At 42.3% G+C, this 14523-nt stretch overlaps 1 protein-coding gene across 1 annotated transcript; it reads right to left on the bottom strand.

Moving 5' to 3' along the window:
* Nucleotides 1–4861: 4861 nt before the first annotated feature.
* On the bottom strand, nt 4862–13020 carry LOC110836418 (cytochrome P450 4C1). The gene is made up of 12 exons (XM_087343085.1): nt 12865–13020; nt 11841–12027; nt 10901–11007; nt 10696–10786; nt 9486–9671; nt 9301–9370; nt 8510–8636; nt 8241–8322; nt 7630–7736; nt 7479–7547; nt 5778–5946; nt 4862–5388 (listed from the first exon to the last, which is right to left on the bottom strand). The coding sequence occupies exons 2-12, from the start codon at nt 12013–12015 to the stop codon at nt 5036–5038; spliced, it is 1536 nt and encodes a 511-aa protein (XP_087199211.1). The 5' UTR covers nt 12016–12027; nt 12865–13020; the 3' UTR covers nt 4862–5035.
* Between the last annotated feature and the right edge of the window lie 1503 nt (nt 13021–14523).

Here is a 14523-nt window from a genome sequence, read left to right as displayed (position 1 = left end):
TGTTGTCTGCAAGAAACACAAAACAGTGCCTTTTTTACACTACATCAGGATCTCTCTCTCTCTCTCTCTCTCTATATATATATATATACAGGGTTATTCATAATTCCCTGACACATTACAAAAAATCGCTAGACTTGAATGGTGCAAAGGATTGTAACATGCGACATGCCGATAGAAAGAGAAACTCTCCAAGTTTATTTTACATGCCTCATAAATGCTCTATGTGTCCGCCCTTTGTGACGCGGCAGACGTCACGCCGATAACCCATTTTCGCCCATCCCCGCTGCAGCATGTCAGGATCGATTTTAAGATGACAGCGATGATTTGTCTTCGCAGCTCAGGCAGATCCTGTGGCGGAGGCTGCACGAAGACCTGGTCCTTAACGTACCCCCATAAGAAGAAATCGCATGGCGTCAGGTCAGGTGATCGGGGTGGCCAACGACGCAGCGCATGGTTATTGAGCATTTATGGGGTATGTAAAATAAACTTGGAGAGTTTCTCTTTCTATCCGCATGTCCTATGTTACCATCCGTTGCCCCATTGAAGACTAGCGATATTTTGTAATGTGTCAGGGAATTATGAATAACCCTGTATATATATGGTGCAGGATATTCTTTGGAAAGTCGATTGTATACTCGGCTTGTCAAACAATAGCGCACTTTCTTTGCGAAACCCGAAGGTCCATCGCCGTGTTCACAAAACCCTGCCACCGGACTCTGTCCCGAGCCAGGTGCATCCAGTTCGCTCCATCGATTCCTGTTTCCCTAATGTCCATCTTAATGTTATCCTCCCACTTACTCGTAGGTCTTCCCAGCGGTGTCCTCCCTTCAGGGCTCCAAACCAATACCTTCTTAGGAACTGATACAGGAATAAATTCCTTCCACTGCTGTGGCATTTTCTCCTTATCCTGTATAGAGCAAATAAGTTGGTGTGTTTTGGAACGCAGAGTTTCGCCTCCGGTCTTGATCAATTCGCCCGGAATCTGACGAGTACCCGGGGATTTATACTTTTTTCAATTTCTCAATGGCAGTCTCCACTTAAGTAAGGCTAGACTCTGGCGCTAATGGGCCAGTCGTATTTACATCTGCGAAATATCATGAACCGATACTTTTGGATTATTAGACAAAAACACGGAGGTCGCTTCTTTTGAAAATTGTGCCGTATACCGAATTTAATACAAAATGTAATTACACGTTTTGTCACCACGTCATTATCCTAAAGTATTTTGCGGTTTGAAACATCAGTCATTAAAGAATCTAACAATAAGTTATTATCATCATAATCTTTAACATCTCAGTTTTTAATTTATTCTGAAATGCACTAATTGTTTGCATTAAATACGGTTACTCGATGAGAGGTTTGGTACGTCCCGAGGTTTCTAGAAATGCCTACTGATTACATGGACAGAAGTCCTTGAGAGATTTATGGTGACTCGGCTAATCAAGAAATTATTATTATTTATATTATGCACATTAGCAAACCAAATGTTTGAAATGTGCAAAGTCTACTTCACTTAAATAAGTACAGTCCAATAAGAATTTTGTTACGAACTTACGGGTTTCATAAAATCAGGGCATTTCTTTGTAAAACAATTGCCAGACAATGAGAACGCCGAATAATGTCGTCAGAATATGTAGGAAATAAGTCTATTCTAGAAGCATTATGAATAAAAATGAGATGTATGAATCTCCCCTGAAGTTGTTAATGAAGACACAGACTTGCTTGCGTCCTTAGAGTTCGTTGTTTTAACAAGACACCATCGTCACAAACTTCAGATTTGCTTTAGGACTCAATCTGATTAAAAATACGTACAATTCGGCGGAATCTTACCTTTAATTAAACAGTTGTAAGTTACATAATGCCTGTCACAAAGTACTGAAACGGTTTTCAAATCTTATTAAATTGTCTCTCTGTGTTATAAATCGTTTTGCCGGCTTTAAGGCACTTCGTGGACTCCTCAAACGTTCTTCTGTTACCTTTCTTGTGGTCTGTGAGGAACTGTGCATGTCCTTTATAGATTCGGCCACAATAGGCTCCTCCTACCACTCATGATGCAACCTTTCAGCAACCAGCCTTTATATTTATCGCTGGAACTTTTTATGACATTTCATAGTAATTATAGATGACTTTTGTAGTCTTTGAAGTGTCACGGCCATTTGTGATAACTAACTAGATGGTTTAAGGAACCCTAAGGCTGGGCGCAGACCAATGTAGCACACGTCCTTTTGGCAAAGCTCTATGCAGAAGTGTTCTTGCTTCCACTGAAAGCAATTGGTACATTGGTCTGCGCCCAGCCTAAGGTTCATCACCGAATTAACCAAAGCCCTCCACCGGACCCTGTCCTGGGCCAACAAAATCCAGTCTCCTTCAACTCCTATCTCCCATAGATCCCGCCTGAGATTACCCTCCCATCTACGTCTAGGTCTCCCCAGAGGCCTCTTCCCCTCAGGCTTCCCAAATAGTGGACCCAACCAACCAGATGGCTTATGAAACCCGAAGGTTCATCACCGAATTAACCAAAGCCCTCCACCGGACCCTGTCCTGGGCCAACAAAATCCAGTTTCCTTCAACTCCTATCTCCCATAGATCCCGCCTGAGATTATCCTCCCATCTACGTCTAGGTCTCCCCAGCGGTCTCTTCCCCTCAGGCTTCCCAAATAGTGGACCCAACCAACCAGATGGCTTACGGAACCCGAAGGTTCATCACCGAATTAACCAAAGCCCTCCACCGGACCCTGTCCTGGGCCAACAAAATCCAGTCTCCTTCAACTCCTATCTCCCATAGATTCCGCCTGAGATTATCCTCCCATCTACGTCTAGGTCTCCCCAGAGGTCTCTTCCCCTCAGGCTTCCCAAATAGTGGACCCAACCAACCAGATGGCTTACCGAATCCGAAGGTTCATCACCGAACTAACCAAAGCCCTCCACCGGACCCTGTCCTGGGCCAACAAAATCCAGTCTCCTTCAACTCCTATCTCCCATAGATCCCGCCTGAGATTATCCTCCCATCTACGTCTAGGTCTCCCCAGAGGTCTCTTCCCCTCAGGCTTCCCGACCAATACCTGGCGCACACCTCTTGTCCCATCCATGCGCGCTACATGCCCCGCCAATCTCATTCTTCTCCACTTAATCACCCTGGCAATATTGGGGAGGAGTACAGATTTTTAAGTTCATCATTACGCAGTTTTCTCCACGCCCCATCGTCTTCTCTCCTAGGCCCAAATATCCTCCTCAACACCCGATTCTCAAACACCTGCAATCTGTGTTCCTCCCTCTGAGTGAGAGACCATGTTTCGCACCCATACAAAACAACAGGTTTTGTATACTTTAATTTTCAGGTTGGCAATTTATGATACGTTATTTTTTATTTGTTAGCTAATTTACTTCCTGGAAAAATTTAATAACACTTGTCCTCCAATGAAAGAAATTATAACTCAATACTTAACGTTCATCATTTTGATGAGTGTCGATTCTGTAATCGTTTTCTCAGATTCTTTGAATATTTTAAAAATATTTTTGAGGGACCATTTCCTTCGTCAGAACGGAAAGTAAGTAAGTTTCGTGCCTGATTTTCGTTAACCACAAAATTAAATCAATATGGCGTATAGCTTCCTCGTTTTATAAAATCCTGTTACCTTGATGACGGTGACTGGGCTAATCTCCGAAACGTCGGTTGTCAGCTCAGTAGTGACAACGGCTGATCGCCCGAGAGGGTTTTTGTAACGCGCTGTGAAAGAGTGAAAACGATCTTACGTAACGTTCTCATTACTTATGTTCGGTTTGCACGTTGCATCAGTAAAGCTGTCCCACTATACGCCATGTAGGCGCTTGGGGGGGGGGGAGAGGTATAGCTCCTACTCATTCTCATATTTTTTGTGGGTAACACTTCGTTCAGCGAATTTGTGTGGAAGGATAATTGCTTTGTATTACATGTAACCTCACGAATACTAATCTGATGGCTGACCGCTGTGCTAGACTGTGGTGTTCGATGCACGATTCAGACGTTTTTGTGCGACTGAAATGTGCCCGCCTTGTGTTACTTAGTGTTTTAGTACATGGAAAAGGCTTTTGGCGAGGTTAATTGGAAGTTGCTTTTTCAAACAATCAGTAAAATGACTCTTGATTGGAGATAAGGCGTCTGATTCTGAACTTTTGTAATCAGAAGAGTTTCGAAAATAAGAGGAGTGAGACAAGATCGCCCTCTTGTTCATAGAAGATGCAATAACAATTATGAAAAAGGAAACAAAAGAAATCAAAATTAACGGAGAACAGGTGCACAGAATCCGCTTTGCAGATGACGTTGTAATAATATCAGATTCGGAACAGGATGCTTGGAATATTTAACAAAACATTACGGAAGTTGAAGACAAAATTCATGGTAGTAGACCAGGAGAAGGATGGGATGAAGGCAAATGTAAGAATAGGCGAAACAGGTCAGGGAATTCTGCTGTCTGGGGAGTTTGATTGACGCCTTACCGAGGTCAGAAGGATATCGATGGCAAAGCAAGAGGAACCTATTATTAAACCTTTTTTCGAGTGTGCTGACATGGACGTGAGACCTGGACTTTAGGGGAAACAAAAAAAAAACAGGACTTTAGGAAATGATGATGAGTACATGGAAATGACGCATTGACAAAAAGGACGAAACTGAAGTTTTGAATCAGCAGTAAAAGTGATAAAATCCCAGAAATGTTTAGTCGCAGGGGAAAGAAGGGGGGAAGAAATGGAAATAACAAGTGTGGAATCGCATGAATGGCGTTTCAGTTGTGAAGAATTCGCCAAGTTTTGACCTCTGTTGGCGAATGGAGGATTCCCTGGACTGGGGAATCCCTGTCACTATAACATAAAACAATCACTTAGGTCTCCGTCTAAAGTTTTCTTTATTGTCCGATCTCAAAAATAAGCTGCAACAAACACGTTTTCCTTTATTTATTTATTAATTAATCGGCGTTGTGTTTAAACTCACATTTATATATAATTTTAAATGTACGATTACAGAAGACACGGTGTGACGAAAACGGTTACTTGGCAACCGTCACGTGTCATTGCTCGACCTGGCTGTGATGACGAGCCTTAATCCTTTTTCTGGTCTCAGCACGAGCTCGCTTAACAGAGCGACGTCCTCTCTCTTGTCAAGGGAACGCAGTTCGTAGTGACGTAGAATGTAGGAGAGCACCGTCTTCTCCTCGAGCAGGGCGAACTTCTGCCCTATGCAGTTCCTGGGGCCTGCGCTGAAGGGGATGTAGGCGTAGGGGTGTCTCTTTGATGCCCTCTCCGGCAGGAAGTTGTCCGGGTCGAACTTCTCGGGGTCGGGGAACTGATCGGGGTTCCGATGGAGGACGTAGATTTGGACGAGTATTGTGCATTCGGAAGGAATATCGTAGCCCGCTGAAACAGTGAATGTCACATTTTGCCACTGTGTGTCATGTTGGCAGGGATGTGGAAGGAAGCTGCTTAAGGTGCCATTGTCAGAAGAAAAACCAAGGGATCATGTGTAGGGTTTGAGGTTTTCACGAAGATGACTGTCTTCTGGATATCGCCCTGATGATGGAGGCAGCAAGTACCTCCGAAACGTAGGTAAATTTCTGTCAGACTACACGGTGAAGCATTCCAGAAGACAGCCATCTTATGCCTGTATCAGGTCATTATAAGACGATAAAAATCGAAATTATTGTTCATAAAACTTTGTATCTGTTTTCAGATTTTCGATTATTTGTCTTTGTGTGAATAGAATTTAGGATGCCTCTGTAGAGGGACGATTTTTAATGGTGCATTACCTATTTTGACGTCTTTCTTGAGCGTTCTTGCGATACCCGGAACACTGGGGTACAATCTCAGGGACTCCTTGATGACCCTCTCAAGGTACTTCATCTCGTTGAGGTCCTTCATCGTTGGAGAGCGGTCAGACCCTTGGAAGATGCTCTTCTGCTCCTGGTACGCCCTGTCCTGTCCGGGATTCCAACGACGTTTAGTTGTTAGCGGTTTAATTAGCGAGACAAACTCACGGGGTTTGTACGTTCTGTACCTTCGCGGTGACAGACATCAACAAAAGCTTTTCGGGTTATCAGCCATGCAAGTTGGTTAAAAGTCACCGACGTTTCAAGGACCATTTCTGTCTCCGTCATTAGGGCTTCGACCGAAACATCGGTGATTCTTAACCAACTGTGACTGCTGATAACCGGAGAAAATGTCATTGTCCCTTTGAAGCTCAGAGAGAGAGAGAGAGAGAGAGAGAGGTAAGCGACCCCTACACGGTCAATATTATTGTGCAATATTCAGTTTTGTACAATAATATTGATCGTCTATGTTACGAATTGAAAGGTTGTGCAATATATTGTGTCAATGAAAAATGGTTTGATATTTATTGCGCAATGTGGAAAATGTTTGCATCATCTGTAGGCAGTATTACGCAATATCGTTCAGTTCTGTCCCAGACGTAGTGGCGTGGACGTCGGTGCGCGCTGAACATGATGTCGTCTAAAGTTCATTTTGGAATTTATAGAGGTTTATCACTCGTTGTCGGCTTTGTGGAATGTTAAGAGTAAGGAGTACAGCAACCGGAATAAAAACAAAATGAACAATACGACCTACTCGTTGAAAAATACAAAGAAAGACATCCGGAAGCTTAAAAACAAGAAATGATTAAAAAAATCAATTCTTTGCGCACTAATTTGCGCAATAACGTAGTGTAATAGATAAATGCTGACTTGGAGAGATAGCATCTCGCATGGTAGTATTTCTTTTCTGAATTCGAGAGGTAATCATTCTTAGCAGTTCATCAAAAGATTCGCCATCTAGACGCATAAAGTTCCGAGAGTCGCCTGGTTCACTCACTCTTAGGTCATTTAATAAGCTCTCATGAGTGTACTCATCTCTTTTTTTTTGAACCATTCCTTCATCCATCTTCGCTTTCTCCTTCTTCAAACACACAGCCACAGCGATGGCTTCTGTGTCACTTAACATGTTGACTGCACAACAATCAAATGTACACTGAAAATCGGCAGCTAAAATATTGGACAATAATATTGTACGGTCTGGAGCACCTCGCAATATTATTGTGCAATAATATTGATCGTCTAGGGGCCGCTTAAGAGTAGAATTTACAAAGAGGAAATTGGTGGGGGGGGGGGGGGGAGAAGTGAGAGACACTTCGATATCGGGGGGGGGGGGAGAAAGAGCATCTTATAGCTAGAAGGTCCCCAGGCAATGCCCGCTCGTCCTTCTGTTAAGGATAAAGTAAGAGTGAAGACGTTAGTGCGATAATTGGAAAAAGGACGGAATTTTGAAATTGTGTATTAGAAAATTCTGAGGCTATTAATTTGGAAGTTTAGTGCATAATTTAGAGGTTTCTACTGGGGGGGGGGGGGGGGGGGTTAATTGAAGCTCAGAGTCCGTACCGCAAAGAAAACACCACACTTCACCGTTACAAAGATCATGGAACATGGACTTGCCATTTGGCCTGGAAGGGAGACGCTTACCTGGATGTGTGGATGCAGTCCCAGGAGGAACAGAGCCCAAGACAGCCCAGCGCTGGTCGTGTCGTGACCCTGAGAAGACACACAATGTTATTGTACGTATCTGCACGAGGAGATATTAGTGATATGACTCAGAAAACTGAAATTGACGCACCTCAAACATGAATGTGTCCACTTCCTCTCTCAGTTCTTCGTCCGTCAACTTGACGCCGTCGACTGACGCCTCCAGCAGAAGATCCAGGAACGCTTTCCTCTTCTTGGCTGCAAGAGTGAAACAAGTGGTGTCGGACTTTTACTGTTGTGGACCACGAGACGCTCTTGCACACAAATCGAGAATGTGTTGAGGGGAATATAGGATTCGAAAGGAGAGGAGAACGGAGAAAATTCGGGCGATCTTATTTTAATACTATTCTGCCATCTACACCTCGTTCTTCCGAGTAGTACTTTTCATTGAGGTTTTTGAATGAAATTTTTGTACGAATTTCTCATATCTCGATGCGCGCTACATGCCCCGCCAATCTCATCCACCTTTGATGTGCTCAATCGTAATATTTGGTGAAGAGTTTATAAATCCAACCTAGGTCCAAATATCCCCCCTCAGAACACTTCTCAGACGTCCTCAATCTTTTTTTTTTCTCTTAATGAGAGACGAACTTTACACCTATACAAAACATACGAGATCATACCGCTTATATTTTAATCATTACGTTTTTAAAGCGTCAGAATATTTCAGCTGGAGAATTGTTTTAAAACCGCGTTTTGTACCTATGGAAATGTCCTCGCCACTTGGTGCAAAGGTTTGTCCGCGTGTCGAGTCTTGAAGAGACGCTTTGCGCTCTTGGATAACCTGAAACAAGACGCAACTTTATTATACAGTTCTCCTACTGATTCTTGAATTATTTCAAATAATAATATCCCGTTATATACAGAGTGTCCCAAAATAATTTATACAATTATAATACTGAGTATTAACTTTAAGTGTGTATATCTTTTGGGACACCGTGTAGGGTAAATGGACTGGTTAATTACGTTACCCTGTTGGTGAATCCGTGGAGCACTCTGAGACACTGGTCAGTTCTTTTCCCTAATGTCGTGAATTTGAAGATGAAGTCAGGGTGTAACCACGGCCGGAGCATCCGGTGCATTATAATCTCGCTCATGCTGGAATATGATACAGCGGACTTGTACATGGGGCAAGTCACCGAGAAAACCTCCAACATCAACACTTCCATTTGGTTTGGTTCAAATATTTTCTTAAGCATTTTTGCTTTCAAGTTCTTCCTTGAAACAAATGTTCCTTATTTCAATAACAACGGACACGCACCTCATACACAACCCGGTATGTTATAATACTTTATATTTTGTGATTGCATTTATTTTGCTTGTAATACGATATATTTGAATAATTCCTTAAAATATTATAAATTAGAGTAATATTATTCCATTTCCTATTTCGGTAGCCTTATCACGATATGAAAATTAAAATTGATTTTGCAGATATATGCACCCAGGCGCGTCTCCAAAAATAAAATCGAAGAAGCCTGGAGATGTAATAAAAACGAGTAAAAACAAAAACAATATAAGCAGAGCAACAGATACACCAGATTTTAATTTTAATTTTGATAGACCTGACGATGATAAGATTGTATATCGAAACATGTCGTCAATTTTAAAATGTAACAATTTTATGTGAAATTTTATATGATTTTAACAATAAGCTTGTGTAAACGACGGAAAATAAAAGTATTGTAAATGTTCCTTGTTTCACAACCTGGCAAAGTGACGTAGCAAGAAAAGGAACGATGTTTTCAGAAAACGTACTTACTCGTACACAGCCTTGACGTAGTCCGATCCCCTGTCGTCCTGAGCGTAGATGGGAGTCCCCATGGCCGTCTCTGGAACAGAGCAGACTTTGAATGAAGTCTTCAGTAGCGCACTTAATTTTTTTTTTAAATTAAGAAAACTTAAGATGGCGTGTCAATGCACAGAGAATGGGGCGTATTTTCTCACCGCAGATAATGTCCAATGCGCACTTGGTGATGTAGGGATACACGTCGAAGCCCTGAGATCCGACTTCCTTCTGCAATTTGGTGACCAAAATCTCGCTCTTCTCCGAGAACACTTCCACGAAGTTGTCCAAGATCTTGAAGTGGAAAGTCGGCGTTATCATCTTCCTGTGGGTGTGCCACTTCTGACCTGGTGACAATAGTTGCCAAATAAAGCACGCCAAACTTCCGCAAAGCAAGAGACATTTTTGTTAGCAGCGGTGAAGATGTCCGTGTTGATCTTCTGGGTTGTAATGCCATTCGGACTTGTAAAGTTTCGGACGATCACTTTCAGCCCTGACGAAGTAGGGTGTGTGTCGCTCCGAAACGTTGGTATTTTCAGTACAAGTCCACACACCGTTCAACCGACTGCAAAACTAAAATTATATTTAACGTTCTAAAAGCACAGTGGTAACTATATGTACCACCTCCTTCAACAATAAATAATTCTTCGTGTTTCATTTATGTATTTCGTATGATTCTCAGAATAAACAGCAATTATTTCCTTAAACAGCGTTAACCAGTTGATCTTTGCAATGGTGAAGTGTAGTGTTTTCTTCGCGGTACGGACTGGATTCTTAAGTTTCATTTGAAAGAGCTTCGGCTCCAAAGGTTAATTAGCGTTTTAGTCGTATTATTTCCTTATACAAGGTTAACCAGTTGATCTTTGCAATGGTGAAGTGTAGTGTTTTCTTCGCGGTACGGACTGGATTCTTAAATATTATGCACGCAGTGCGTGTCTCGTTATAAACAGCGATTATTTCCTTAAACAGCGTTAACCAGTTGATCTTTGTGATGGTGAAGCGTGGTGTTTTCTTCGCGGTACGGACTGGATTCTTAAATATTATGCACGCAGTGCGTGTCTCGTTATAAACAGCGATTATTTCCTTAAACAGCGTTAACCAGTTGATCTTTGTAATGGTGAAGGGTTGTGTTTTCTTCGCGGTACGGACTGAATTCTTAAGTTTCATTTGAAAGAGCTTCGGCTCCAAAGGTTAATTAGCGTTTTAGTCGTATTATTTCCTTAAACAAGGTTAACCAGTTGGTCTTTGTAATGGTGAAGCGTGGTGTTTTCTTCGCGGTACGGACTGGATTCTTAAATGTTAGCCTATGCAGATGAGATTCGGGCTTTAAAGCGACTGAACTTGTAAGTGAAAGAGGACATTAAGGCGCACCTGTGGATGTGAGAAGGCCCGTTCCAAGCCACTGATGCAGGAACCTGTAGAAGTGAGCTTTGTCCAGGTGCTCGCTGCTTCTTAAAATCACCTGAATCAGAAAACCACACGCCTCGTATTTACGTATTACGAAGGAAGAAGAAGGAATTGGAGACAGACAAAGAAGTTAGGAGAGGAATGTGCATTGGCAGCTCTCGTTCCTCACCTCGATGTCTTCCGGCCTCTGAAGGTGTACCTGCGGTATGCGTCCAGTCCACGTCCGGAAAATCGGACTGAACACGCGGCTGATCGTCAAGACGTACTTGAATATCTCTGCGAACAAGGGAACACAAGTAGCGCTACTTCGTACAGACCTTTTGCGAAAGCGACAGGCCATATTCGAGTGAATTGTCCAGCAAACCCTGTGGAACTGGGCAGGGGAGACCGGGGCACGTTGCAACAAATTTCGAATTTGATTTTTTTTTTTTTTTTTTTTTTCCCCAGTAATATTTAGCGATTATAGTAATATCCGTGATGTATTATCATCACATGCCATTTGTGGATGTATACAGAAATAAAAATCATTACGTTAGAGTAGGATTCAAGTGACAGCATTACGAATAGAAACATGACGAAACTGTTGTAAACTGGCATGTCGCAACACGTAATATTTAGCTTGCTGATGATGCATGTTTCTTAAACGTGTGTATGAAAACTGTTAACTTCCTCTGTATTCTATTAACAATTTATAAGTATCTTGTGTTCTATTGCGCATTAAATTTATATTTTGATACAGCGGAAATAATAAACTGAGCTACTCGACGTGACGTGGCGCTTTGTGGAGTTAGTTTTAAATAATGTAAACAATTTCGTGTCTAAGGATAAGGTGTGAAGTGTCGTCTCGCCTTGACCTCAGTAAATTAAATTAAAGTCGTCCCTTTAAATGCTAATGTAGGCGCTTGGGGGGGGGGGGTCATTGACCTCGGCACTAGGTGGGGAGTGAGTGGTCAGCGTCACGCCTTGGCCACACCATACCCCCGGGAAAAGACCCCGGTACCCATAGGATAGGAGGCTGGGTGGGCCCCAGAGCCGAGGTCTGGAGGAAGAATTCTGTGCGAACAAATCGCGGTCAGGTTTAAGAGGGCACACACACAAAGTTCACTCACCATTTCTCTTGAGAAAGATTAGGGGCGGTGCAGTGCCAAGTATAGGGTAGTTTGTTGGCCCACGCAGTTTGTTGACCCGACTGGCAACTTCGGATTTTTTCTTATCAGCCCGTAGCAGAATCAGGACAGCGATGCCGATGAGACCAGCCGCCAAAAATACAGTAATCGGCTCCATGGCAACGGGCGCCTGGAAAGATATGAGACGCAACACGCAGTATACAGTCGAATTGTACTTCCGAGATCGCTGTTTGATTCGGCTCATAGCCACCAGAATGCGCCGGGGCACACAGAAAAAAAACAGGTCTTATTTGTGATATATGCGATTTTTGGAGAAAAAAAATTTGAATATGAGATTTTAGGTTGTCACCACGGAGAATTTACAGCTCTGAAGATGGAGGCAGAATTCTCCTCCGAAACATTGGTATCTGACTAGAAGTCCGCACGACGAAACGACCCAGAAGACGAACATCGACAATTGTTTTTTCTCGTGCCTGGTTCAGATGGAAAATACACAGGTTAGGTTAGGGTTTGTGCTGAATTAAATTGTCCGCCCTAAGTTGATAACATTTCGTGCGAATTTATACACTGTAAAACCAATGAACCGGTTTTGTTGCTGTTTCGCTTCGGTGGACTGCGTAACGCAGTTATCTGTGAATTACGATGATAATGATGACACTAGGTCCGGGTCATTAACAGTAGACTCGCCCTCCATCTTGACCCTGATGACTCGGCGGAAACAAGGAGCCAAAGAATTAGGGTGTCGACCTTCGGAAACTAAAGTTTGAGAATTTTGACGAAATAAACGTTTCTACCTGTAATCAGACGTTTTAGGAACAAATTAATCCTTATTTTTTTAAGAAAAAAAAATTGTTTCCAGTGGATAGTTAAGGAACTGATTAACACAGCGGTAAAAGTTTTATTCGCATTCGAAAGTCACTTGTTCTAGAGGTTTGCCTTACCTATTATTTGGCGTGAAGAAGCTTAAGACACACGAGGATACGTGATTTAATTAGATTCTATTTACCTTTTTTGTTTCGTCGACACAAATGATTCTATTTTTATTATTATTTCGTTGTCACCACAGCTTCAGCAGTCTGCTTCTGTCAGGAGCAGTTTCGGTGCTTATATATCTTCTGCGCAGAATCTCTGCTCTGCTGTTTCATGCTGGCCCTCGGTTTAGTGGGTGGGCGGTTCGAGAGAAGGGGAATTTCAGATGGGATTGGTCATGAAAAGCAAATAGCAGATAAAGAGGAATTGTACTAGGAAAAGAGTACAAGGCGAAGAAGAAAATAATGAGAGGAAAGGGAACGAACCCAGAAAACTGAAAGACTTTCCCTGAAACGAAGCCCGTAGAATGTGACCAGATGCAAAGGCGTGGAAATATTTGATTCCTCTGTTTTACTTTCTGCAGATTTAAAATAAAGTAATGGATATTCGGAGTAGAGAATGAATGAAAGGGAACTGAAGGGCGAATAGTAAAATTCTGCCTTTTGTGCATGATTTGTGAGAATATGCACGTGTTATCGAAGTGACGACAGGGGCCCACTGAGGTCAGAGGACGGACAAAAGAATATCTCGTCTCCCCTTGAGGCTTTCAGCTCTACAAGCCGATTAGTTTCGTTCATAGCATGGAAGGAATAATCTTTTTCCTAATGGACTTTTCCAATGCTGAGCCAAGTGACCAATCGCGAGATCAAGATCACATTTGAATGCCTCCACGAGATGCTCGGGTCTCCTAATCATGACCGGTTCATAAATAAAATTGACAGTAGAACCAATTTCCCTAGTTAACGTTCAATAACGTTAAACTGTAAAGTATATTTGTACTGAAATAAAGTTTTATTTACACATCAATATATATACCTTTACATCTCATCTATACGTGACGTCATCCGCCGCCATCTTGTCTATACGTGACGTCATCCGCCGCCATCTTGTCTATGTGTTGCGTCTTGTACTCCACACACTCGCTCTAGAACCGTTCTTTGTTACGAAATAAATGGCCAAAACTCCTAAACCGTGAGAGTTAGCTGAAATCTGTTTGCAAATTCGAAAATCTCGTGTTTATTTACGTATTTCACTCGCAATATGTCGAGATCTAACTCTCACGCTTTAGACGTGGCGAGCGGTTGAAGTTAAGGAACGAGGGTGCAGTTATTACATGTTTTGGGTAATTGTTTCAACAATTTATAGAATAAAGACAACATCATGTAGAAAAAGCCCTTTATTTACTCTTTAATTTACATACAGGTTTATATTCTCTATCTTACATAAGTCTCGAGTTACTGGCGTTTGAAAAAGTAACCTTACGTCTTACAGTTTCCGTCTGATTTTATAGACGTTATTCAAGGTTAAAATACATAAGGAAAAAGTGACATTCAGTTACACTGAAAATTGTTTCACTCTTCCGGGTGCGAACAGCGGATTGTAGGTCACTTTGTAAAGATCTAGCAGAAGGCGCTCAGTAAAGTGAGTGTAGGTGATTATGGGGGCAGTAACCTCAGAAACGACTGTAATGAGCGCACTCCTTATTGTAAATAAGTGATAATATACTCGTATACCGGAAGTGTCACGTTTGCAGGCTGTGCGATGACGTTATAAGTAGGATTCCCCACTTCCGCGCATCGGAAACTCGTGTGAGCCCGTTGTTGTCCCACTTTTCGACAGAAATTAAAATGTTTCG

Source organism: Zootermopsis nevadensis, unplaced genomic scaffold (assembly GCF_977971745.1).
Source record: "Zootermopsis nevadensis isolate Lab colony 2312 unplaced genomic scaffold, Znev_1.0 Znev_ptg000004l, whole genome shotgun sequence".
Classification (NCBI taxonomy): domain Eukaryota; kingdom Metazoa; phylum Arthropoda; class Insecta; order Blattodea; family Termopsidae; genus Zootermopsis; species Zootermopsis nevadensis.
This window is presented reverse-complemented; position numbering and strand designations above follow the sequence as displayed.